At 52.9% G+C, this 26,535-nt stretch overlaps 2 protein-coding genes across 2 annotated transcripts in view; both read left to right on the top strand.

The window, feature by feature from the left end:
* Positions 1 to 217: 217 nt before the first annotated feature.
* Positions 218 to 11,175, top strand: LOC144611539 (ATP-sensitive inward rectifier potassium channel 11-like). The gene is made up of 2 exons (XM_078430684.1): positions 218 to 332; positions 9,955 to 11,175. The coding sequence occupies exon 2, from the start codon at positions 9,979 to 9,981 to the stop codon at positions 11,173 to 11,175; it is 1,197 nt and encodes a 398-aa protein (XP_078286810.1). The 5' UTR covers positions 218 to 332; positions 9,955 to 9,978.
* A 53-nt stretch (positions 11,176 to 11,228) lies between these two features.
* LOC144611540 (ras-related protein R-Ras2-like) overlaps positions 11,229 to 26,535 on the top strand; it is a 102,887-nt gene continuing 87,580 nt past the window's right edge. Inside the window, exon 1 of the mRNA XM_078430685.1 lies at positions 11,229 to 11,381. Coding sequence (XP_078286811.1) covers positions 11,229 to 11,381 — 153 coding nt within the window. The remainder of the gene's footprint in view (positions 11,382 to 26,535) is intronic.

Below are 26,535 nucleotides of genomic sequence, written 5' to 3'. Positions count from 1 at the left end.
AGAGAGAGAGGAGAGAGAGAGAGAGAGAGAGAGAGAGAGAGAGAGAGAGAGAGAGAGAGAGAGAGAGAGAGAGAGAGAGAGAGAGAGAGAGAGAGAGAGAGAGAGAGAGAGAGAGAGAGAGAGAGAGAGAGAGAGAGAGAGAGGGCTATTGATAGAGAGAGAGAGAAAGATAGAGAGAGATTGGGAGAGAGAAATAGAGAGAGGGATATATATATTTAGAGAGAGGTAGAGAGAGAGAGAAAGGACAGATAGTCTTTGAAAGGTGAGCGATGCAGAATTAATGCAAGAAACCTCATCGATGAGATTAAGTGCATCGACACACAGTCTTTGAGGTCAGTGATGGTTTCATTGAAATACGGCGCGTGAGAAATTAGTGCAAGGAAAAAAATCAAAATGAATTTTGTACCAGGCACCTTCTGCGTGACATTGTGTGCCTGATTGTCGCCCTCCCCCAGCTAATGACGATCCACGCTACATTCTCCTTGACCCTCGTCCCCTTAGACCTCCCGTTTTCACACCTTACCCTCCCCATCTCTCTCGTGTCTCCCCCTCTCCCCCGACTCTCAGTTTCGACCCCCCGAAAACGTCACCCCATTCCCTTCGTTCTCTCCAGAGATGCTGCCTGCCCCCCGCTGAGTTACTCCGGCGTTTTGTGTCTTTCTTCGGTGTCGACCAGCACCTGCAGTTCCTTCCTGCACAACCTCCGTCTTGATTTGACGATGGGTGTATTAAGAATGCAGCTCACTTGCACTAAAACCTGACTTTGCAGAAGCTACCATGTTAAAATTCAAATGGCATTCAAAGTTAATTTTCAACTTTGTTATTTTCTTTTGTTTATTTTGCCTCTATTTTTCTTCTCCAGGAGCTAGCTTCTCCATCTTAAGGGATTGGACAGGCTAGATGCAGGAAAAACGTTCCCCATGTTGGGGGAGTCCAGAACCAGGGGCCACACACAGTTCAAAAATAAGGGGGCGGCCATTTTAGGACTGAGATGAGGAGAAACTTTTTCGGTTGTGAATCTGTGGAATTCTCTGCCACATAGAAACATAGAAACATCGAAAATAGGTGCAGGAGTAGGCCATTCGGCCCTTCGAGCCTGTACGCACCGCCATTCAATATGATCATGGCTGATCATCCAACTCAGTATCCCGTACCTGCCTTCTCTCCATACCCCTGATCCCTTTAGCCACAAGGGCCACATCTAACTCCCTCTTAAATATAGCCAATGAACTGGCCTCAACTACCTTCTGTGGCAGAGAATTCCACAGATTCACCACTCTGTGTGAAAAAAACCGTTCTCATCTCGGTCCTAAAAGACATCCCCCTTATCCTTAAACTGTGACCCCTTGTTCTGCAACATCGGGAACAATCTTCCTGCATCTAGCCTGTCCAACCCCTTAAGAATTTTGTAAGTTTCTATAAGATCCCCCCTCAATCTTCTAAATTCCAGCGAGTACAAGCCGAGTCTATCCAGTCTTTCTTCATATGAAAGTCCTGCCATCCCAGGAATCAATCTGGTGAACCTTCTCTGTACTCCCTCTATGGCAAGAATGTCCGGCTTTTTGTGTCTATCTTCGGTACAGAGGAAACACAGGCCAGGAAACCTCCACACACAGTGAGGAAATTCTGGACAGTCCACAGAAAACAGATTTGAGGTGGGTAGCTAATGTGAAATATCGAAAATAGGTGCAGGAGTAGGCCATTCGGCCCTTTGAGCCAGCACCACCATTCAATATGATCATGGCTGATCATCCACAATCAGTACCCCATTCCTGCTTTCTCCCCATATCCCTTGATTCCGTTAACCCTAAGAGCTAAATCTAACTCTCTCTCGAAAACATCCAGTGAATTGGCCTCCACTGCCTTCTGTGGCTGGAATTTTTATGTTTCTATGTTTCTATGTAACTCAGCGGGACAGGCAGCATCTCTGGAGAGAAGGAATGGCTGACGTTTCAGGTCGAGACCCTACTTCCCCTGTGCCGCTCTTTGAGTTTGTAAACATGCGGGCAGCACGGTGGCGCAGCGGTAGAGTTGCTACCTTAGAGATAAGGCGCGGAAACAGGCCCTTCGGCCCATCCAGTCCGCACTGTCCAGCCATCCCCGCACACTAACGCTATCCTACGCAAACTACGGACAAGTTGCACTTATACCAAGCCAATTAACCGACAAACAATAGACAATAGACAATAGGTGCAGGAGGAGGCCATTCGGCCCTTCGAGCCTGTACACACCGCCATTCAATGTGATCATGGCTGATCATTCTCAATCAGTACCCCGTTCCTGCCTTCTCCCCATACCTTCCTACACAGCCCTGAACGACCTCATTTTGTAACCCTTGGGCTATCTTTGATCGGACCTTGCACTAAACATTATTCCCCTATCATGTATCGTCTCTACACTGCAAATGGCTCGATTGTAATCATGTGCGGTCTTTGCGCTGGCTGGTTAAAACGCAACAAAAGCTTTTCACTGTACCTCGGTACACGGGACAATGAACCAAATTAGAGTGGAGAGGACGCTAATTATTTTCGCTGTACCCTTGAGCTATTTTCAAGCCTGGTCTGACCTTTCCTGTTGTTAGGACAGTATTTTTAGGATAACAAATGTGACACCCACCGGGTGGTCCTCTATGTTTGATGGGCAACAGATGTAGGGTTGCCAACTTCCTCACTCCCAAATACAGGACAAAGGGTAACGTCAACGCCCTCGTGGCCCACGTGACCTCACGTGCTCCCGCTCCACCAATGGCGGCCGCCCGGGCCAGGAGCACGTGGCCGCCGGCTGGGTGAGGTCACGTGGGGCGCGCGGAGGGGCGGTGACGTCACCCTTTGTCCCGTATTTGGAAGCGAGGAAGTTGGCAACCCTACTAATACGGGACAAGGGCGGTCCCGTACGTACGGGACAAGCCAATTTAGCCCAAAACACGGGATGTCCCGGCTAATACGGGACAGTTGGCAACTCTAGACGGATGGGTCTCGGGTTCTGCTTGACCCGTGCGATTAGTCATGGTGTCCGTTTGATCTCTTTGAGGTGGAGGTTCAGATTATTCCGGCCCACCACCGATTTTCCGGCAACTCCTTTAATCCGGACAAAATTGCCGGAGCGCGCTTGAAATCCCCCCCACAGAAGTACCCCCGAAAAAGCAGTGCCCAGTCCGGGTTAGGCGGCCGATCTCGACCTCACCGGGACCTCCGCTGCCGATCGGCGGGTCGGATTTGCCTCCCTTTGCGGCCGGGGCTCGGGATCTCCAGCCCGGCAGATTTGCTGTGCTGGCTCGAAGGGCCAAATGGTCTCCTCCTGCACCTATTTCCTATGTTCAATTTCCTACGTTTAATTTTCTATGTTTCCCATAGCCGACATCTGAGGCCAACTTTGAGGGCCGGTATCTTGCCCCCCCCTCCCCGCGCCCCGGCGGCCTAGGCGGAAAGTTCCGGTACCGTTGGACTCCTCTCGGAGGCCTTGACATGTTCACATGTTCCAGGAGGAATGAGGCAATTCGGCCCATCGAGTCTACTCCGCCATTCAATCATGGCTGATCTCTGCCTCCTAATCCCATTTTCCTGCCTTCTCCCCATAATGCCTGACACCCGTTCTAATCAGGAATTTGTCTTTCTCTGCCTTAAAATTATCCACTGACTTGGCCTCCCCACCCCTCTGTGGCAATAGGGTTGCCAACTGTCCCGTATTAGCCGGGACATCCCGTATTTTGGGCGAAATTGGTTTGTCCCGTATGGGACCGCCCTTGCCCCCTATTAGGCCCGGGGGGCGCTGTAGGCCCGGACACTGTAGGCCCCGTGCTGTAGGCCCCGACAGTTTAGGCCCTGACACTCTAGGTTTCCGACATTTTAGCTCCGGACACTGTAGGCCCAGACAGCGTAGGCCCGGACACTGTAGGCCCGGTGGCCCGGGCACCGCCTAACGGAGGTTGCGTAGCAACCCGCCTCCCGGCCCAGATGGCCGCCATTGGTGGAGTGGGAGCACATGGCTGCTGGCTGGGTGAGGTCACGTGGTGTGCGAGGAGGTGACGTCACCCTTTGTCCCTTATTTGGGAGCGAGGAAGTTGGCAACCCTATGTGGCAATGAGTTCCACAGATTAACCACCCTCTGACTAAAGAAGCTCCTCCTCACCTCCTTTCTGAGAGAGCGCCCTTTAATTCTGAGGCTGTGACCTCTGGTCCTAGACTCTCCCACCAGCGGACTTCTGTTGGTCTGGCACAACGGATAATCCGGCAAGGCCCGGTGTAAACCGGCATCTGCTGTTCCTTCTTACTGCCATATGAGGAAAGATTGGAAAGACTGGGCTTGTATTCACTGGAATTTAGAAGGGTGAGAAGGGATCTTATAGAAACGTATAACATCATAAAAGGACTGGACAAGCTAGGTGCAAGAAAAATGTTCCCAATGTTGGGGGAGTCCAGAACCAGGGGCCACACACAGTCTAAGAATAAAGGGGAGGCCATTTAAAACTGAGATGAGACAAAGTTTTCCAGCCAGAGAGTTGTGAATTTGTGGAATTCTCTGCCACAGAGGGCAGTGGAGGCCAATTCTCAGATTGAGCTCGAGGGGCTAGTGGAATCAAGGGATATGGGGAGAAGGCAGGCACGGGTTAGTGATTGTGGACGATCAGCCATGATCACAATGAATGACGGTGCTGGCTCGAAGGGCCGAACGGCCTCCTCCTGCACCTATTTTCTATGTTTACACACGGTGGATGGTCGGATGGGTTAGAGTTGAGATCTTGAATAGCGGGGCAAAGGGGTTACAGGCGGGAGTCATCTACAGGCCCTAAAATGAGACCTCTCGACAGCAAGGAGCATACATGGAAAAACAGCCGCGACCTGTTAGAAGGGAACTACGAGACAGACAGAAAACGCTGGAGTAACTCAGCAGGTCAGGCAGCATCTCTGGAGAGAAGGAATGGGTGACGTTTCGGGTCGAGACCCTTCTTCAGACTGATGTCAGGGGGGCGGGACAAAGGAAGGATATAGGTGGAGACAGGAAGATAGAGGGAGAACTGGGAAGGGGGAGGGGAAGAGAGGGACAGAGGAACTATCTAAAGTTGGAGAAGTCGATGTTCATACCGCTGGGCTACAAGCTGCCCAAGCGAAATATGAGGTGCTGTTCCTCCAATTTCCGGTGGGCCTCACTATGGCACTGGAGGAGGCCCATGACAGAAAGGTCAGACTGGGAATGGGAGGGGGAATTGAAGTGCTCGGCCACCGGGAGATCAGTTTGGCCGAGCACAGGTGTTGAGCGAAGCGATCGCCGAGCCTGCGCTTGGTTTCGCCGATGTAAATAAGTTGACATCTGGAGCAGCGGATGCAATAGATGAGGTTGGAGGAGGTGCAGGTGAACCTTTGTCTCACCTGGAAAGACTGTTTGGGTCCTTGGATGGAGTTGAGGGGGGTTGCATCTCGTGCGGTTGCAGGGGAAAGTGCCCGGGGGGGGGAGGGAGGTACATAGTGTAAGGTGTGAGAAACAGGACTGAATGAATCCAGATCAAGGAAAATGTAGAATGGATCATTGTTAGCTGGTGGAAGGTAACAGCAAAGCAAATGGAGATAAACTGTGGAGACACACCAAAAGCTGGAGTAACTCAGCGGGACAGGCTGCACCTCTGGAGAGAAGGAATGGGTGACGTTTCGGGTCGAGACCCTTCTTCAGTTCCGATAAAACTGTAGTCGGAGACAGTAAGACTGGTGGGGGAACTGGGAAGGAGGAGGGATGGAGAGAGGGAGAGAGGGAAAGCAAGGGTTGCCAACTTCCTCACTCCCAAATACGGGACAAAGGGTGACGTCACCGCCCCACGTGACCTCACCCAGCCAGCGGCCACGTGGCCACGTGCTCCCGCTCCACCAATGGCGTCTGCCATTGGTGGAGAGGGAGCGCGTGGGCCGCTGGCTGGGTGAGGTCACGTGGGGGCGCGGGGCGGTGACGTCACCCTCTGTCCCTTATTTGGGAGCGAGGAAGTTGGCAACCCTACTAACGCGGGACAAGGGCGGTCCCGTACGTACGGGAAAAAACGAATTTAGCCCAAAATACGGGATGTCCCGGCTAATACGGGACGGTTGGCGATCCCCTAGTGGGAAGGAACTGCGGATGCTGGTTTAAATCAAAGATAGGGTCAGAAAATCTGGAGTAACTGAATGCATTCAAGAGAGGATCGCGGAGTCAGGGGATATGGGGAGAAGGCAGGAACGGGGTACTGATTGAGAATGATCAGCCATGCATTCAGAGAATTGGCCTCCACTGCCCTCTGAGGCAGAGAATTCCACAGATTCACAACTCTCTGACTGAAAAAAGTTTTTCCTCATCTCCGTTCTAAATGGCCGACCCCTTATTCTTAAACCGTGTGGCCCCTGGTTCTGGACTCCACCAACTGACTGATGGAATATGTGGGAGAAAGCTGGAAAAGAAGAGCCATGATCACATTGAATGGCGGTGCTGGCTCGAAGGGCCGAATGGCCTCCTCCTGCACCTATTGTCTATTGTCAGTCTGAAGAAGGGTCCCAGCTGGAGGCGTTGTCTGTCCACTCCCTCTGCACCCGGCGGCAGGGTGGCACAGTTGGTAGAGTTGCTGCCTCACAGCGCCAGAGACCCGGGTGCCATCCTGACCGCGGTTGCCGTCTGAGTGGAGCGTGCACGCACTCCCCGTGACTGCGTGGGCTTCCTCCGGGTGCTCCGGTTTCCTCCCACACTCCAAAGGCGTGCGGGTTTGTAGGTTAATTGGCCCGGTGTAAATTGTTCCCTTGTGTGTAGGGAGCGGGATAGCACAGGACTAGTCCTTTACAAACTCCACTGGCTCCCCATCCCCCAGAGAATCCAGTACAAAATCCTCCTCATGACCTACAAAGCCCTCCATAACCTGGCCCCATCCTACCTGACCGACCTCCTCCACAGGCACACTCCCACCTGCACCCTCCGCTCTGCCGCTGCCAATCTCCTATCCCCCCACATCCGGACCAAACTCAGATCCTGGGGGGACAGGGCTTTCTCCATCGCTGCTCCCACCCTATGGAACTCACTACCCCAAACCGTCAGAGACTCCTCCACACTCACCACATTCAAAACATCGCTGAAGTCTCACCTGTTCAGCACTGCCTTCAACCACTGAAGGTCACCTCACCTTCTGTCTCCTTTCTATGTTCGTTTACTTATTTACTTATTTATCTATTTATTCATTTCCCTATGTTCTCTAAATCTCTGTAAAGCATCTTTGAGTATATGAAAAGCGCTATATAAATAAAATGCATTATTATTATTATTATTAGTGTGAACGGGTGATCAGCTTGGACTCGGTGGTCCAAAGGGCCTGTTCGATGCTGTAACTTTCATTCAATATTTTAGACTTTTTGTTTTTCCTGTTTGGTTATTCATTCATTAGTTCCCCATCCCTCCAATGTTCAGTTTAGTTTAGAGATACAGCACGGAAACAGGCCCTTCGGCCCACCGAGTCCGCACCGACCAGCGATCCCCGCACACCAACACAATCCTACACACCCTTGGGACAATTCACACATACACCGCACCTGGAGTACTGTGTGCAGTTTTGGTCTCCAAATTTGAGGAAGGATATTCTTGCTATGGAGGGCGTGCAGCGTAGGTTCACTAGGTCAATTCCCGGAATGGCGGGACTGTTGTATGTTGAAAGGCTGGAGCGATTAGGCTTGTATACACTGGAATTTACAAGGATGAGGGGGGATCTTATTGAAACATATAAGATAATTAGGGGATTGGACACATTAGAGGCAGGAAACATGTTCCCAATGTTGGGGGAGTCCAGAACAAGGGGCCACAGTTTAAGAATAAGGGGTAGGCCATTTAGAACGGAGATGAGGAAGAACTTTTTCAGTCAGAGAGTGGTGAAGGTGTGGAATTCTCTGCCTCAGAAGGCAGTGGAGGCCAGTTCGTTGGATGCTTTCAAGAGAGAGCTGGATAGAGCTCTTAAGGATAGCGGAGTGAGGGGGTATGGGGAGAAGGCAGGAACGGGGTACTGATTGAGAATGATCAGCCATGATCACATTGAATGGTGGTTCTGGCTCGAAGGGCCGAATGGCCTCCTCCTGCACCTGTTGTCTATTGTCTATTGTCTTTCACAAGATCATAAGTGATAGGAGCAGAATTAGGCCACTCGGCCCATCAAGTCTACTCCGCCATTCAATCACAGCTGATCTATCTCTCCCTCCTAACCCCATTCTCCTGCCTTCTCCCCATAACCCCTGACACCCGCACTAATCAAGAATCTATCCATCTCTGCCTTAAAAATATCCACTGACTTGGCCTCCACAGCCTTCTGTGGCAATGAATTCCACAGATTCACCACCCTCTGGCTAAAGAAATTCCTCCTCATCTCCTTCCTAAAAGAACGTCCTTTAATTCTCAGGCTGTGCCCTCTGGTCCGAGACTCTCCCACTGGTGGAAACATCCTCTCCACATCCACTCTATCCAGGCCTTTCGCTATTCTGTACGTTTCAATGAGGTCCCCCCCTCATCCTTCTAAACTCCAGAGAGTACAGGCCCAGGAATTAACGTACAAACCTGCACGTCTTTGGAGTGTGGGAGGAAACCGAAAATCTCGGAGAACAGAGACGCAGGTCACGGGGAGAACGTACAAACTCCGTACAGACGGCGCCCGTCGTCGGGATCGAACCGGGGTCTCTGGCTGTAAGGCAGCAACTCTACCGCTGCGCCACCGTGCCGCCCCTCCTCCACCCCAGTGTTTGATAGAACAGAGCCAGGTATTAAAACACTAAACTATCTCTCCAAGTTAAAGTCTGAAGAAGGGTCTCGACCTGAAACGTCACCCATTCCTTCTCTCCAGAGATGCTGCCTGACCCGCTGAGTTACTCCAGCTTTTAGTGTCGACCTTCTGTGAGTTAAATGACATGGAAGTACCTGGGTACAGTGAAAAGCTTTTGTTTATGTGCTATTAAGCCGAAGAAAAGCCGTCCACAGTGCAGAGATAAAGCCACAGGAGGAACTGCAGATGCTGGTTAATACACAAAAGACACAAAGTGCTGGAGTAACTCAGTGGGTCAGGCAGCATCTCTGATACATGATTGCAATCAATACATTTGCAGCGCAGAGATACATGATAAGGGAATGGCGTTTAGTGCAAGGTAAAGCCTGATCGAGGATAGTCCGAGGGTCACCAATGAGGTAGATGGTAGTTCAGCACTGCTCTCTGGTTGCGATAGGATGGTTCATAGGCGCGGCACGGTGGAGCTGCGGTAGAGTTGCTGCCTTACAGCGAATGCAGCGCCGGAGACCCGAGTTCGATCCCGACTACGGGCGCCGTCTGTACGGAGTTTGTACGTTCTCCCCGTGACCTGCGTGGGTTTTCTCCGAGATCTCCGGTTTCCTCCCACACTCCAAAGACGTACAGGCTTGGTAAATGTAAAAAATGTCCCTAGCGGGCGTAGGATGGTGTCAATGTGCGGGGATCGCTGGGCGGCGCGGACCCGGTGGGCCGAAAGGGCCTGTTTCCGCGCTGTATCTAAACGAAACTAAACTAAACACATTTACAGTGTAGGAAAAAAAACTGCAGGTGCTGGTACAAATCGAAGGTATCGCGAAAAGCCGGAGTAACTCAGCAGGTCAGGCAGCATCTCCGGAGAGAAGGAATGGGTGACGTTTCGGGTCGAGACAGTGTATAGATAAATGATAAGGGAATGGCGTTCTTCAGACAGTGTATAGATACATGATAAGGGAATGGCGTTTAGTGCAAGGTGAACCCTGATCGATGATAGTCCGAGGGTCACCAAAGAGGTAGATGGTGGAAGAAGGGTCTCGACCCGAAACGTCACCCATTCCTTCTCTCCAGAGATGCTGCCCGACCCGCTGAGTTACTCCGGCGCCTTGCGATACTTTAGACGGTAGTTGAGCGATGCTCTCCGGGGCGCGGTTCTGTTTGGGGTATACGAGGCTGACCGCGTTTGTGAACGGTCCCCGCAGGTGGCTGTGCACTCCGGGGGCGCGATGCTGGCGAGGAAGGGAGTCCTGGCGGAGAAGTACCTGCTGACCAGGCTGGTGGAGGACGACTGCCTGACGCAGCCGCGATACCGGGCCCGGGCCAGCAGGGCGCGCTTCATCTCCAAGAACGGGGCCTGCAACGTGGCCCACAAGAACATCCGCGAGCAGGGCCGCTTCCTGCAGGACGTCTTCACCACCCTGGTGGACCTGAAGTGGCGCCACACGCTGGTCATCTTCACCATGTCCTTCCTGTGCAGCTGGATGGTGTTCGCCATGCTGTGGTGGCTGATCGCCTTCGCCCACGGGGACCTGGACCCCGGGCGTGTCGGGGTGGTGCCTTGCATCACCAGCATCCACAGCTTCACCTCCGCCTTCCTCTTCTCCATCGAGGTGCAGGTGACCATCGGCTTCGGCGGCCGCATGGTGACGGAGCAGTGCCCGGCGGCCATCTTGACCCTGATCGTCCAGAACATCACGGGGCTGATCGTCAACGCGGTCATGCTGGGCTGCATCTTCATGAAGACCGCCCAGGCCAACCGGCGGGCGGAGACCCTCATCTTCAGCCGGCACGCGGTGGTGGCACTGCGGGACGGCCTGCCCCGACTGATGTTCCGCCTGGGAGACCTGCGCAAGAGCATGATCATCAGCGCCACCATCCGCATGCTGCTGGTCACCCGGACCACCACCCGCGAGGGCGAGGTGCTGCCCATCTCCCAGATCGAGGTGCGGGTGGAGAACCCGGTGCCCACCAACGGCATCTTCCTGGTGTCGCCGCTCATCATCAGCCACACCATCGACCGCGGCAGCCCGCTCTACTCTGTGTCCGAGTCGGGCCTGCAGCAGGCCGACCTGGAGGTGGTGGTGCTGCTGGAGGGGGTGGTGGAGACCACGGGCATCACCACCCAGGCCCGCACCTCCTACCTGCCGGACGAGATCCTGTGGGGCCACCGCTTCGTGCCCATCGTGACCGAGGAGGAGGGGCGCTACTCCGTCGACTACTCCAAGTTCGGCAACACGGTGAAGACCAACATGCCGCCGCACAGCGCCGAGGAGCGTGAGCGTGCCGGGGACCGCCGCCACGACAGGCCCCAGCCGCTGCCGCCGGGCGCCCTGCGCAAGCGGAGCTCCTCGAAGCCCGGCAACCCGCCGGGCGCCAAGCCGGCCGAGCGCTTCCAGTCTCTCGACTCACTCTCGGGCCTGTAGTCGCCAGGTGGCGCAGCGGGTAAGGCGGAACTGCCCGTGTGAGCGGGCCACCGATGGGTTCGGTGGGCCTGAGAACTTCAATCGTTCAAAGAAGAAGAAAAAGAACAGTACTTAGGCCGAGACTTCAAGGGCACGGTGGCAGAGTCGCTGCCTCACAGCGCTGGAGACCCGGGTTCCATCCCGACCGCGGGTGCCGTCTGTACGGGGTCTGTACCTTCTCCCTTGTGTATTTACCCCCGGTGCCTCTGTTTCCTCCCACAGCCCCCAAAGACCCTCCACGCTGCGCCGCCGAGCCACTATTGACCAGCACAAGCCTCATGAAGCACACTTAGGGGTTAAAGCACAAATTGTATTCGGCCCTTTGAGAGGAGAGACTGGCTTTAAAGTACCGTGGCGGGGCGGCACGGTGGCGCAGCGGTAGAGTTGCTGCCTTACAGCGCCAGAGACCCAGGTTCCATCCCGATTCTGGGTGCTGTCTGTGCGGAGTTTGCACGTTCTCCCCGTGGGTTTTCTCCGGGTGCTCCGGTTTCCTCCCACGCTCCAACGACGTGAAGGTTTGAAGGTTAATTGGCTTGGTGTAATTGTAAATTGACCCTAGTGTGTGTGTGTGTGTGTGTGTAGGATAGAAACATAGAAATGGGTGCAGGAGGAGGCCATTCAGCCCTTCGAGCCAGCACCGCCGTTCAATATGATCATGGCCAGAATCTGTACCCCGTTGCTGCTTTCTCCCCATATCGCTTGATTCCCTTAGCTCTAAGAGCTCTATCTAACTCTCCCTTGAATACATCCAGTGAATTGGCCTCCACTGCCCTCTGTGGCAGAGAATTCCACAGATTCACAACTCTCTGGGTGAAAAAGTTTTTCCTCATCTCAGTCCTAAACGGCCTACCCCTTATTCTTAAACTGTGTAACCCCTGGTTCTGGACTCCCCCCCCCCCCCCAACATTGGGGAACATTTTACCTGCATCTAGCCTGTCCAATCCCTTAAGAATTTTACAGAGATTCTCATTTCTCAACTCCATTCTCCTGCCTTCTCCGCATAACCCCTGACACCCATAGTTTCCATAGGATGGTGTTAGCATGAGGGGGTCGCTGGGCGGCCGAAGGGCCTATTTCCGCTCAGTGCTCTAAACCTGATGACAGTGGAAGTGACAGTCCGTTGGGCTTGTTGTAATGTCTGGGTAACAGAGACACACTAACCCAGGGTCTCACCGAGTGAATTTATGGGAGCAAAGTCAGGCGAGGGAGTTGTAAGTGTGAGAAGACAGAGGAAGGAAAAGGTTACAGGGAGAGTGGATGGTCATATTCTGTGCCATTTTGGGAATAAGAAGCACAAACATTCGTTTTAAATAAATCATAGAAACATAGACACATAGAACATAGGTGCAGGAGGAGGCCATTCGGCCCTTCGAGCCAGCGCCGCCATTCATCGTGATCATGGCTGATCATCCACAATCAGCAACCCGTGCCTGCCTTCTCCCCATATCCCTTGATTCCACTAGCCCCCTAGAGCTCTATCTAACTCTCTTTTAAATTCATCCAGTGAATTGGCCTCCACTGCCCTCTGTGGCGGAGAATTCCACAAGTTCACAACTCTCTGGGTGGAAACGTTTTTTTCTCACCTCAGTTTTAAACGGCCTCCCCTTTATTCTTAGTAGGAGGGGGGGGGATACAGGGGAGAAGGCAGGAGAATGGGGTTGAGAGGGAAAGGCACCCCACAAGCCTTGCCGTTTCAGAGATGCTCTGACCCAGTCGTCTGGCCATAACAATTTGGCCCTTGTCAAAGTCGCTCAGGTCTTTACTCCTGCCCATTTCTCCTGCATCCAACACGTCAACTTCAAGAACTGACTGTTCACTTGCTGCCTAATATATCCCACCCCTTGACAGGCGCCATTGTAACAAGATCATCAATGTTATTCACTTCGCCTGTCAGTGGTCATAATGTTTTGGCTGATCGGTGTATATTTGGAGTGGGGACAAGATGAACAAAGCTCTAATTCAGTGATCTAATTCAGTGCTTCTTAAACTCATTCACCCTTGAGTCAATAGACAATAGACAATAGGTGCAGGAGGAGGCCATTCGGCCCTTCGAGCCAGCACCACCATTCACCGTGGTCATGGCTGATCATCCACAATCAGTACCCCGTTCCTGCCTTCTCCCCATACCCCCTGACTCCGCTATCATTAAGAGCTCTATCTAGCTCTCTCTTGAAAGCATTCAGAGAATTGGCCTCCACTGCCTTCTGAGGCAGAGAATTCCACAGATTTACAACTCTCTAATGAGTCGAAAAGCTTTTCCTCATCTCCGTTCTAAATGGCCTACCCCTTATTCTTAAACTGTGGCCCCTGGTTCTGGATTCCCCCAACATCAGGAACATGTTTCCTGCCTCTAGCGTGTCCAATCTCTTAATAATCTTATACGTTTCGATAAGATCCCCTCTCATCCTTCTAAATTCCAGCATCTACAAGCCTAGTCGCTCCAGTCTTTCAAAATAGGATAGTCCTGCCATTCCAGGAATTAACCTAGTGAACCTACGTTGCACGCCCTCAAATGTCTTTAGCACAAAATTTCATTCAACCTCGACTAAATGTCCTGTTTTTTTGTGGTGATTTTCATCTTATTCTCCCTTGTGTATAATTTTCTATATATTAAGCCATTCACCCTGGGTGAACCATTCACTCAGTGCTTTAAGTGGTATAAAGTCTGAAGAAGGGTCTCGACCCGAAACGTCACCCATTCCTTCTCTCCCGAGATGCTGCCTGACCTGCTGAGTTACTCCAGCATTTTGTGAAATAAATACCCAGTGCTTTAAGAAGCACTGATCTAATTGATGACGGAACAGGGTCGACGGGCTGAATGGTCCCCATCATTTTGGCACTTTTGTTCGTCGCTCAGGCCCCTTTAAAGTTTGAGAGAGATTCGGGAGTTGGGAGGAAGAAGTCTAAAAGGTTTAGAGCTTTAATAGTTAAAGACGACGGAAACAAAAGGCTACACAGGGGCTGAATGAAACTGAGAATTCTACGAACACCATCCTTTATTGGAGACCATTGCTTGGACCACCTTCAGTTGGAAAGTACACTTTTTAAAATGATTTGAAGGTGCAGCGGTAGAGTTGCTGCCTCACAGCGCCAGAGACCCGGGTTCGATCCCGACTACGGGTACTGTCTGTACGGAGTTTGTAGGATCTTATAGAAACTTACAAAATTCTTAAGGGGTTGGACAGGCTAGATGCAGGAAGATTGTTCCCGATGTTGGGGAAGTCCAGAACAAGGGGTCACAGTTTAAGGATAAGGGGGAAGTCTTTTAGGACCGAGATGAGAAAGTTTTTTTTCACACAGAGAGTGGTGAATCTGTGGAATTCTCTGCCACAGAAGGTAGTTGAGGCCAGTTCATTGGCTATATTTAAGAGGGAGTTAGATGTGGCCCTTGTGGCTAAAGGGATCAGGGGGTATGGAGAGAAGGCAGGTACGGGATACTGAGTTGGATGATCAGCCATGATCATATTGAATGGCGGTGCGTACAGGCTCGAAGGGCCGAATGGCCTACTCCTGCACCTATTTTCTATGTTTCTCCCTGTCACCACGTGTGATTTCTCCAGGTGCTCTCATGTCTTCCCACACCCCAAAGACGTGCAGGTTTGTAGGTTAATTGGCTTGGGCAAAGATTGTAAAGTGTTCCTGGTGTGTACAGTAGGACAGTGCTAGTTTACGGGGATCGCTGGTCGGCGCGGACTCGGTGGGCCGAAGGGCCTGTTTCCGCGCTGTGTCTCTGAACTAAACTAACGATAGACGCAAAGTGCTGGAGTAACTCAGCGGGACAGGCAGGGTCTCTGGAGAGAAGGAATGGGTGACGTTTCTGGTCGAGACCACACCCCCACTACAATCAGTCTCAAGAGAATGAGTGCAGACACAAGAAACTGCAGGTGCGGGTTTACAAACAAAAAAAGACACAAAGTGCTGGAGTAACTCAGCGGGTCAAGCAGCACCTCTGGGGAACGTGGACAGGGAACGTTTGAAGGTTACCAACCCGAAGCGTCACCTATTCACGATCCCCAGGGGGAGCAGCGGGCAGAGTTGCTGCCTCACAGCGCCCGAGACCCGGGTTCGATCCTGACCACTTTTTTTTTTTTTTAATATATAAAAGTTTTATTCCAAAGAAAAACATACAAACATACTAAGCAAAATGTGATCAAACAAAAGCCGCCTGTATCGGCAGTTTACAAATTAAACAATTATCACATTAAAATCCCGCCATCTCTATCAACAATACATTCAACCCCCCGCGGCGACCAGCGTTCCCGGAAGGCCTCCAGCGTCCCCGTGGACACCGCGTGTTCCCTCTCCAGGGACAGGCGGGCACGGACGTAAGCCCGGAACAGGGGTAGGCAGCCGACTTCTGTGAGGCCGTCGACTGCCCGCTGCCTGGACCCACGGATGGCCATCTTGGCCAGGCCCAGGAGCAGACCGACAGGGAGACCCCCTCCTCTCTCCTGACCCTCCCCCCTCTGTACCGGGTGACCAAAAATTAAAAGCGTAGGGCTAAAATGGAGCCAGAACTTGAGGAGCAGCCCCTTCAGATACTGGAACAGGGGCTGTAACCTCACGCACTCTGTATACAAATGGTACACGGGCGCTGTCTGTACGGAGTTTGTACATTCTCCACGTGTGACCGTGTGGGTTTTCTCCGGGTGCTCCGGTTTCCTCCCACACTCTAAAAGCAAGTAGGTTTCTAGGTTAATTGGCTTCTGTAAAATTTCAAATTGTAGCTTGTCCCTAAGTGTGTGTAGGATAGTGCTAGTGTACGGGCAATCGCCGGTCGGCATGGACTCGATGGGCAGAAGGGCCTTTAACCAACCTGTATCTCTAAACTAAACTGACTCACAGTCTGAGGAAGGGTCTCGACCCGAAAGGTCCACTGAGTCTAGTGGTAAATGAATCTCCTCCTCCTGCATGCCATCCATATCCCTTCATTCACTGCATAACCATGTGCCTCTCTAAATGCTCCTAATCACAACCAACATGGTGGTGCAGCGGTAGAGTTGCTGCCTCACAACGAATGCAGCGCCGGAGGCTCTGGTTCGATCCCGACTACGGGCGCCTTCTGTACGGAGTTTGTACGTTCTCCCCGTGACCTGCGTGGCTTTTCTCCGAGATCTTCGGTTTCCTCCCACACTCCAAAGACGTACAGGTATGTAGGTTAATTGGCTGGGCAAATGTAAAAAATTGTCCCTAGTGGGTGTAGGATAGTGTTAGTGTGCGGGGATCGCTGGGCGGCGCGGACCCGGTGGGCCGAAGGGCCTGTTTCCGCGCTGTATCTCTAAATCTAAATCTAAACACATCTGTCTCCATTTACCTAACCAGGCACTCCCACCCTCTGTGTAGATAGATAGATGGACAGAGAGTCATAAAGTTATACAACGTTGAAACAGGCCCTTCGGCCCAACTTGCCCGCACTGGCCAACATGTCCCAGCTACACTAGTCCCACCTGCCTGCGCTTGGTCCATATCCCTCCAACCCCAGTCCTATCCATGTGCCTGTCTAACTGTTTCTTAAACGCTGGGATAGTCCCAGCCTCAACTGCCTCCTCTGGTAGATAGATGAATGAATAGATAAATGGATAGATGAGTAAAATAAAATAAAATAAAGTGCCCACACATCTCCTCTAAACTCTCACCTTAAAGCTGGGCCCTCCATTCTTTGACATTTCCACCCTGGGGGACAAAGGTTCTGACTATCGATGCTTCTCTATGTTACATACGTCTGTCAGATCTCTCCTCAGCCTCCGACGCACCAGGGAAAAGATGGCCACGGTGGCGCAGCGGTAGAGTTGCTACCTCACAGCGCCGGAGACCCGGGTTCCATCCCAACCACGGGTGCTGTCTGTACGGAGTTTGAGCCAGGTACCCCGTTCCTGATTTCGCCCCCCTATCCCTTGATTCCGCTAGGCCCGAGAGTTAAATCTAACTCAGTGTGCGGCATATCTACGGGATCACGATCGCACTTTCACTTCCACGCTCGAGGTCCTCGGGGCAGTTTACAGCAGAGACGCACGTCTCCGAGACGGGGGGTGGTACGTCTCCAAAGACGTACAGGTATGTAGGTTAATTGGCTGGGTAAATGTAAAAAATGTCCCTAGTGGGTGTAGGATAGTGTTAATGTGCGGGGATCGCTGGGCGGCACGGACTTGGAGGGCCGAAAAGGCCTGTTTCCGGCCGTATATATATGATATGATGATATGATATGATATGAAACCGGAGCACCTGGAGGCAACCCACACAGTCACGGGGCAGAAGGTACAAACTCCATCCACACGGGCAGCATGCGAGGCCAGGATGGAACCCGGGTCTCTGGCGCCGACAGGCAGCGACTCTGTATTATTTCTGACCTGCCACAAGGATGTGAGTCCAATTTTTGGACCTGTGCCATTTCCAGCCTTGCACCATTTGGAAAGACCGATATGTGGACTAAAGTAAACAGGGTGTGTAGCCGATACTTTTTATAGCACAAAAATTGTCTTAAAAAAGTGCATCTTAGTGGATAATGTTCACTCCCATTCCTGTCCACACCCATTTCCTCCTTCCTCCGCCCCCATCTGAAGACACAAAATAAGAATCGTAGATATGTTCCGTTGAAGAGAGAGGCCCTTCAGCCCATCGAGTCTGCACTAGTTATCATAGCGCTAATCCTATCCAGTCTAATCCTGCCTTCCAGCACGAGGGCTGTGGACTTGGTTTAGTTTTAGTTTAGAGATGCAGCGCGGAAACAGGCTCTTCGGCCCACCGAGTCCGCGCCGGCCAGCGTTTTCCCACGCACGCACACGAGGGAAATTTACGATTTTACCGAAGCCAATTAGCCGACAAACCCGTCTGTCTTTGGAGCATGGGAGGAAACCGGAGCACCCGGAGGAAAACCCACGCAGTCACGGGGAGAACGTACAAACTCCGTACAGACAGCGCCCGTGGTCAGGATCAAACCCGGGTCTCTGGCGCTGTGAGGCAGCAACTCTACCGCCGCGCCACTTGAAGTCTTTGCCCAAGTACTGTTTTTTTTTAAAAATCTTTGAACGATTGAAATTTTCAGCGTTGAAGCCCAGGCCCTTCGGCCCACCGAACCCCCTGCTGACCGCCGATCACACGTTCACACACCAGTTCCTCGTTGCCCACCTCTCACATCCTTTCTCTGCACACACCGGAGGGCAATTTTTACAGACGGCCGATTAACAGAACCTGCGCAAACCTGCACGTCTTTGGAATGTGGGAGGAAACCCAGGCACTCAGGGGGAGAGCGTACAGACTCAACGGCATTTTACTACTGTACGCACCTGAAATTCGTTGCTTTTGCCCACAATACGCACAGAGTTGCCACGTATCTGGCACCTCTAAGTACTCATCAGAGTCCTGCTAGGCCCCTCTTTGTTCTCGGTGCCCCCCAATCCCTCCCCCGCCGGGATCCTCTTTGTTCTCGGTGCCCCCCAATCCCTCCCCCGCCCGGGATCCTCTTTGTTCTCGGTGTCCCCCAATCCCTCCCCCGCCCGGGATCCTCTTTGTTCTCGGTGCTTCTTCCTGCACCTATTGTCTATTGTCTTTTAAATTCATCCAGTGAATCGGCCTCCACTGCCCTCTGTGGCAGAGAATTCCACAAATTCACAACTCTCTGGGTGAAAATGTTTTTTCTCACCTCAGTTTTAAATGGCCTCCCCTTTATTCTTAGACCGTGTGGCCCCTGGTTCTGGACTCTCCCAACATTGGGAACATTTTTCCTGCATCTAGCTTGTCCAGTCCTTTTATAATTTTATACGTTTCTATAAGATCCGCTCTCATCCTTCTAAATTCCAGTGAATACAAGCCCAGTCTTTCCAATCTTTCCTCGTATGACAGTCCCGCCATCCCGGGGATTAACCTCGTGAACCTACGCTGCACTGCCTCAAATCTTCCCTCATCTCTATCTACCATTTACTTTGGATCTGTAATCTTGGACCTTGATCTTTAACCCTTCCAAGGGCAATAGATCCTCTATTTGCTGAACCCCAGTCCATTCATGTTTAGAAAGAAACAACTGCAGATGCTGGCTAACACACAAGGACGAAAGTGCTGGAGTAACTTGGCAGGTCAGGCAGCATCTCTGGAGAACATGGATAGGTGACGTTTCAATAGACAATAGACAATAGGTGCAGGAGGAGGCCATTTGGCCCTTCGAGCCAGCATCGCCATTCAATGTGATCATGGCTGATCATTCTCAATCAGTACCCCGTTCCTGCCTTCTCCCCGTACCCCCTGACTCCGCTATCCTTAAGAGCTCTATCTAAAGATAGGCAGAGAATTCCACAGATTCACAACTCTCTGACTGAAAAAGTTTTCCTCATCTCAGTTCTAAATGGCCTACCCCTTATTCTTAAACTGTGGCCCCTTGTTCTGGACTCCCCCAACATCGGGAACATGTTTCCTGCCTCCAACGTGTCCAACCCCTTAATGATCTTATACGTTTCGATAAGATCTTCTCTCATCCTTCTAAATTCCAGTGTAAACAAGCCTAGTCGCTCCAGTCTTTCAACATATGACAGTCCCGCCATTCCGGGAATTAACCTAGTAAACCTACGCTGCACGCCCTCAATAGCAAGAATATCCTTCCTCAAATTTGGAGACCAAAACTGCACACAGTACTCCAGGTGCGGTCTCACTAGGGCCCTGTACAACTGCACACAGTACTCCAGGTGCGGTCTCACTAGGGCCCTGTACAACTGCACACAGTACTCCAGGTGCGGTCTCACTAGGGCCCTGTACAACTGCACACAGTACTCCAGGTGCGGTCTCACTCGGGCCCTGTACAACTGCACACAGTACTCCAGGTGCGGTCTCACTCGGGCCCTGTACAACTGCACACAGTACTCCAGGTGCGGTCTCACTAGGGCCCTGTACAACTGCACACAGTACTCCAGGTGCGGTCTCACTCGGGCCCTGTACAACTGCACACAGTACTCCAGGTGCGGTCTCACTCGGGCCCTGTACAACTGCAGAAGGCCCCTTTTCGGGTCGGGACCTTTCTTCAGGCTGATTCTAGGGAGGGGAGAAGAAAGCTGGATAAAGCCAAGCGGCTGAATTACCTCAGAACCACAAGACAGCAGATGCTTGAATCTTGAGTAAAACGCAAAAGTGCTGGAGGAATTCAGTGGGGGCAGGCAGCTTGACCTACCGTCTACCTCATTGACGACTCTCAGACTTAGGTGCTGCGCTGCCTTAGCAGCTGCGGCCTACCTGCAGTCCATCTGTCTTTGTGTTTTATGTTGTTTTTTGGTCTTGATTGTAGTGTTTAGATGTGATGTAGTGTTTTTTGTGGTTGTGTACTATGTGTGGGGGGGAGGGGTGGGACTGTAAAATTGTCTCTTCCAAACGGAGACATGACCTTTGTTTCTGGGTGGTGTCTCCGTTTCCGCTGAGGCCTACCATCGGCCAAACACCTGGAGCTGGCGGCCTCCAGCTGGGACGACCTGGGGCTCTGGTTCGCAGAGCCCGCGGCCCGGACTTACCATCTGCGGAGCCGGCTGCCTTCGGAGGCTTCGGGAGCGGCTGCGACTCGCCTTCGGAGGCTTCGGCCGCGGGCCGCGTGGACGTCGGAAGCTGGCAGGCCCTGCCCTGGGTGGGGGCCGGCATCGGGAGCCCCGACGTGCAGCGGCAGCGTCTTCGCCCTCCCCGGATCGCGGGGCTTGGGTCGGCCGTTTCACCGTCCAGCGCGGCCTGGAACGTGGCAACTTCAACAGCCTGACCGCGGGAGAAGACGGCAGGGGAAGAGAAAAGACATTGTGGCCTTCCATCACAGTGAGGAGGGGACTGGAGGAGACTCACTGTGATGGATGTTTCTTTTTTGTTTTGTGTTGTGTTGTGATTGTGTGTGTAATTGTTTATTTTTATTGCTCTATTGCTGGACTGTGGGTGGACTTTCATTTCACTGCACATCCTGTATGTGTATGTGACAAATAAACTTGACTTGACTTGACTTGACAGACTATCTTTAATCGGACTTTGCTGGACTTTATCTTGCACTAGTTTAGTTTAGAGAAACAGGCCCTTCGGCCCACCGGGCCCGCGCCGACCAGCGATCCCCGCACATTAACACTATCCTGCATACACACACGAGGGGCAACTGTACATTTCTACCAAGCCAATTAACCTACAAACCTGCACTTCCTTGGAGTGTTGGGTGGAAACCAAAGAAAACCCACGCGGTCTCGGGGAGAACGTGCAAACTCCGCGCAGACAGCACCCGTAGTCAGGATCGAACCCGGGTCTCCGGCGCTGTGAGGCATCAACTCTACCGCTGCGCCACCGTGCCGCCCCAAACATCATTCCCTTTGTCATGTATCTGCATTGTAATGATGTATTGTCTTTCCGCTGACTGGTCAGCACGCAACAGAAGCTTTTCACTGTACCTCGGTACACGTGACAATAAACTGAACTAAAATCTGTGGTGGGAATGGACGTTTTGGGTTGGGCCCTCAAGACTGAAACGTTGTTTGTTGATTCCCTCCCTGGACGCTGCCTGACCAGCACAGAGTTCCTCTTACTCGTTGTGTTTGGCTCAATATAGTCTTCCCCATTCCACCGAAAACAGTCCCGCCCGCCTGCACTATCTTTCTTCATCGATATACATGTTCCAGTCCAGTCAGCATTGTAAATTCCCTGCATTCTCAGCAGCGACATTGAATATTTGCCGCTGTGTAATGAGCAGAGTTCTGTACACTATACACCAGTGTGAACAAAAACACCAGTCCCGTTACCTCCTCCCTCGACTCCGTCCAGGGACCCCGACATAGGGGTTGCCAACTTCCTCACTCCCAAATAAGGGACAAAAGGTGACGTCACCGCCCGCCCGCGCCCCACGTGACCTCACCCAGCCAGCGGCCACGTGTTCCCGCTCCACCAATCGCGGCCGCCCGGGCCGGGAGGTGGGTTGCTATGCAACCTCCGTTTGGCGGCGCCCGGACCTCCGGGCCTAAACTGTCCGGGCCTACAGCGGCTCCCGGGCCTACAGTGTCCGAGCCCACAGTGTCCGGGCCCACAGTGTCTGGGCCTACAGTGTCCGAGCCCACAGTGTCTGGGCCTACAGTGTCCGAGTCCACAGTGTCCGGGCCCACAGTGTCCGGGCCTACAGCAGCTCACGGGCCTACAGTGTCCAAGCCTACAGTGTCCGGGCCCAAAGTATCCGGGTCCACAGTGTCCAGACCCAAAGTATCCGGGTCCACAGTGTCCGGGCCTACAGTGTCCGGGCCCACAGTGTCCGGGCCCACAGTGTCAGGGCCCACAGTGTCCGGGCCCACAATGCCCTGGCCAACAGTGCACCTCGGGCCTAATACGGGACAAGGGCGGTCCCGTACGGGACAAACCAATTTAGCCCAATATACGGGATGTCCCGGCTAATACGGGACAGTTGGCAACCCTACCCCGACAGTCCTTTCAGGTGAGGCAGAGGTTCACTTGCACCTCCTCCAACCTCATCTACTGTATCCTGGGCTCTCCTGTGTGTAACATCGGCGAAGAAAACCCAGGCGGGCCACGGGGAGAACGTGCAAACTCCGCACATTCGAACCTGGGTCTCCGGCGCTGTGAGGCAGCAGCTCTACCGCTGCGCCCCCTGGTTGAAGATCATCAGGGTAAAATTAAATCAAAACCATATCAAGCCCTACTTGCCTGGGATGAATAGCAGCCAAATTAGCAGGAAAAACTGATTTTGTTCATACTTCTTGGAACTTACAGTGAAGAAAATAATTATTGCCCTTCATCACCATAACAATAACTGCACGCAAAATGAAAATGTTTCTGATAAAGTTAAATATAGCAGCTCTTTCTTTCTGTTTATAGTCTATGGTTGCGCCACTAGTAACCTTAAGTGTTATAATTTGATGTGCTAACTATACTTTCCTATCCTGGTGTTTGTGAAGGACTTTGTGAAGGACCTTTTTATAAACCGGGACATAATGTCAAAGAGTGATACAGTGTGGAAACAGGCCCTTCGGCCCCACACCGGCCAACATGTCCCAGCCTCACTAGTCCCATCTGCCCGCGCTTGGCCCATATCCCTCCAAACCGGTCCTATCCATGTACCTGAATAACTGTTTCTTAAACGTCGCGATAGTCCCTACCTCAACCGCCTCCTCTGGCAGCTCGTTCCATACACCCACCACCCTTTGGGTGAAAAAGTTACCCCTCAGATTCATAATAAATCTTTTCCCCTTCACCTTGAACTCATGTCCTTTTTGTCCACGATTCCCCTACTCTGGGCAAGAGACTCTGTGCATCTACCCCCGATCTATTTCTCTCATGAGTTTGTACAACTCTATAAGATCACCCCGGTCCTCCTGTGCTCCAAGGAATAGATTCCCAGCCTGCTCAACCTTTCCCTATATCTAAATAAATAGTCATGCACTATTTATTTCCATTCAGAATAGGGTTGCCAACTGTCCCGTAGTACATCCCCTATATTGGGCTAAAGTGGTTTGGCCGCACATGTCCCGTATTAGGCCCGGGGGGCGCTGTTGGCCTGGACACTAGGCCCAGGGGGCGCTGTAGGCCCGGACACTGTTGGCCCGGTGCGCGCTGTGGGCCTGGAGACTGTAGGCCCAGGGGACGCTGTAGGCCTAGACACTGTAGGCCTGGGAGGGCACTGTAGGCCCAGACACTGTTGGCCCGGGGTGCGCTGTAGGCCTAGACACTGTAGGCCTGGGAGGGCGCTGTAGGCCCAGACACTGTTGGCCCAGGGCGCACTGTAGGCCTGGACACTGTAGGCCTGGGGGGCGCTGTAGGCCTGGACACTGTAGGCCTGGGAGGGCGCTGTAGGCCCAGACACTGTTGGCCCAGGGCGCACTGTAGGCCTGGACACTGTAGGCCTGGGGGGCGCTGTAGGCCTGGACACTGTAGGCCTGGGGGGCGCTTTAGGCCCGGACACTGTAGTCCCGGACACTGTGGGCCCGGACAGTGTAGGTCTGGAGGCCCGGGCGCCGCCTAACGGAGGTTGCATAGCAACCCGCCTCCCGGCCCGGGCGGCCGCCATTGGTGGAGCGGGAGCACGTGGCCGCTGGCTGGGTGAGGTCACGTGGGGCGCGGGGCAGTGACGTCGCCTTGTCCCTTATTTGGGAGTGAGGAAGTTGGCAACCCCTAATTCAGAGGGCCATTGGAAGCAGCAACCTCAAACGAGACCCCATTCCGTCACCCTCTTGTCTCCTTCACATCTCCAGCCTTTGTCCACGCATCTTCCAGTCAAAACCACCCTCATCCAGCCGCACATTGTCCTGACCCCACCTCTCCCTTCCAGCTTTCTCTCCCCCCCCCCACCCTCCAACTGCACGGTGGCGCGGGGGTAGAGTTGCTGCCTCACAGCACCAGAAACCCGGGTTCAATCCAGACCAGTCCAGTCTTCACGAAGTTTGTACGTTCTCCCCGTGACCCGCGTGGGTTTTCCCCGGGCGCTCCGGTTTCCTCCCACGCTCCAAAGACGTGCAGGTTTGCAGGTTAATTGACTTGGTAACAATTGTAAATTGTCCCCCAGTGTGCTTAGGGTAGCGCTAGTGAGCGGGGATCGCCGGTCGGCGCGGACTCGGTGGGCCGAAGGGCCTGTTTCCGCGCTGTGTCTCTAAACTAAACTACGGTCAGTCCGAAGTCGGGTCCCAACCCAAAACCTCACCGTTCCACGTCCCCCAGAGATGCTGCCTGACCTGCTGAGTTACTCCAGTACTTTGTACCTGTCCACGCTCTCCAGAGATGCTGCCTGACCCGCTGAGTTACTCCAGCACTTTGTACCTGTCCACGCTCTCCAGAGATGCTGCCTGACCCCTGAGTTACTCCAGCACTCTGTGTTCCATACACAGTGTTCAGTTCAGTATAAGTATCGGGATGAGAGTCATTAACCTGAATTATTCTGAAGTAAAATTGTAAAGATACAAACGGAAACAAAGTGACTGAATCTTTACTGGACTTTTATTCTATGTTCCAAAACAGTAAAGTCCTCTGTTGTTCATGCCATTCTGTTGTTCATGCCATTTGCTTGACCTCTGATGCAACTTTACTTCCTGAAATCAGTCATCTATATACTAACACTCTCGTATGTTTGTTTGTTTGTTCCTGAACCACAGCCAAAACGGTACAGGACAGCGCGACAATTTTAGGCCCACCTTACTCACCATCGTCCCTTTGGTGCTAATGGAAGAAGTTTCATTGAAATCGGTGTTATATTTTTTAAGTTATTCACATTTTAAAGTTTAGATTTTTAGATTTAGATTTAGAGATACAGCGCAGAATTTAGAAGGATGAGAGGAGATCTTATCGAAACGTATAAGATTATTAAGGGGTTGGACACGTTAGAGGCAGGAAACATGTTCCCAATGTTGGGGGAGTCCAGAACCAGGGGCCACAGTTTAAGAATAAGGGGTGGGCCATTTAGAACGGAGATGAGGAAAAACTTTTCCAGTCAGAGAGTTGTGAATCTGTGGAATTCTCTGCCTCAGAAGGCAGTGGAGGCCAATTCTCTGAATGCATTCAAGAGAGAGCTGGATAGAGCTCTTAAGGATAGCGGAGTCAGGGGGTATGGGGAGAAGGCAGGAACGGGGTACTGATTGAGAATGATCAGCCATGAACACATTGAATGGCGGTGCTGGCTCGAAGGGCCGAATGGCCTCCTCCTGCACCTATTGTCTATTGTCTATTGAAACAGGCCCTTCGGCCCACCGGGTCCGCGCCGCCCAGCGATCCCCGCACACTAACACTATCCCACACCCACTGGGGACAATTTTTTTACATTTGCCCAGCCAATTAACCTACATACCTGTACGTCTTTAAATCTATCTCCTAGGGAGGGAGGGGGAGGGCGGGAGGAGGGAGGTGGAGGGAGGGGGGGAGGATGGAGGATGAGGGGGGTTGAGGGGGATGGAGTTGGGGGGGGAGGGGGAAGGGGAGGGGGAGTGGATGGTGGAGAGGGAGCGGGGAGGGGGAATGGAGGGTAGGGGGGAGTGGGGAGGGGGAAGAGGGTGGGAGGGGGTAATGGGGGGAGTGGGTGAGGAGAGGGTGGGGGAGGGGGAAGGGAGGGGAGGGGGGATTGGGGAGGGGTAGTGGATAGGGGAGGGGGAGGGGGGAGGGAGAAGGGAGGGGAGGGGGGAATGCGGAGGGGTAGTGGATGGGGGAGAGGGAGGGGGAAGGGGAGGGGGATTGGATGGGGGAGAGGGAGGGGGAGGGGGAATGGAGGGTAGGGGGGAGTGGGGAGGGGGAAGAGGGTGGGAGGGGGTAATGGGGGAGGGGGAGGGGGGGAGTGGGTGAGGAGAGGGAGGGGGGAGGGGGAAGGGAGGGGAGGGGGGAATGCAGAGGGGTAGTGGATGGGGG

This window comes from Rhinoraja longicauda, chromosome 40, assembly GCF_053455715.1.
Source record: "Rhinoraja longicauda isolate Sanriku21f chromosome 40, sRhiLon1.1, whole genome shotgun sequence".
Taxonomy (NCBI): Eukaryota; Metazoa; Chordata; class Chondrichthyes; order Rajiformes; family Arhynchobatidae; genus Rhinoraja; species Rhinoraja longicauda.
This window is presented reverse-complemented; position numbering and strand designations above follow the sequence as displayed.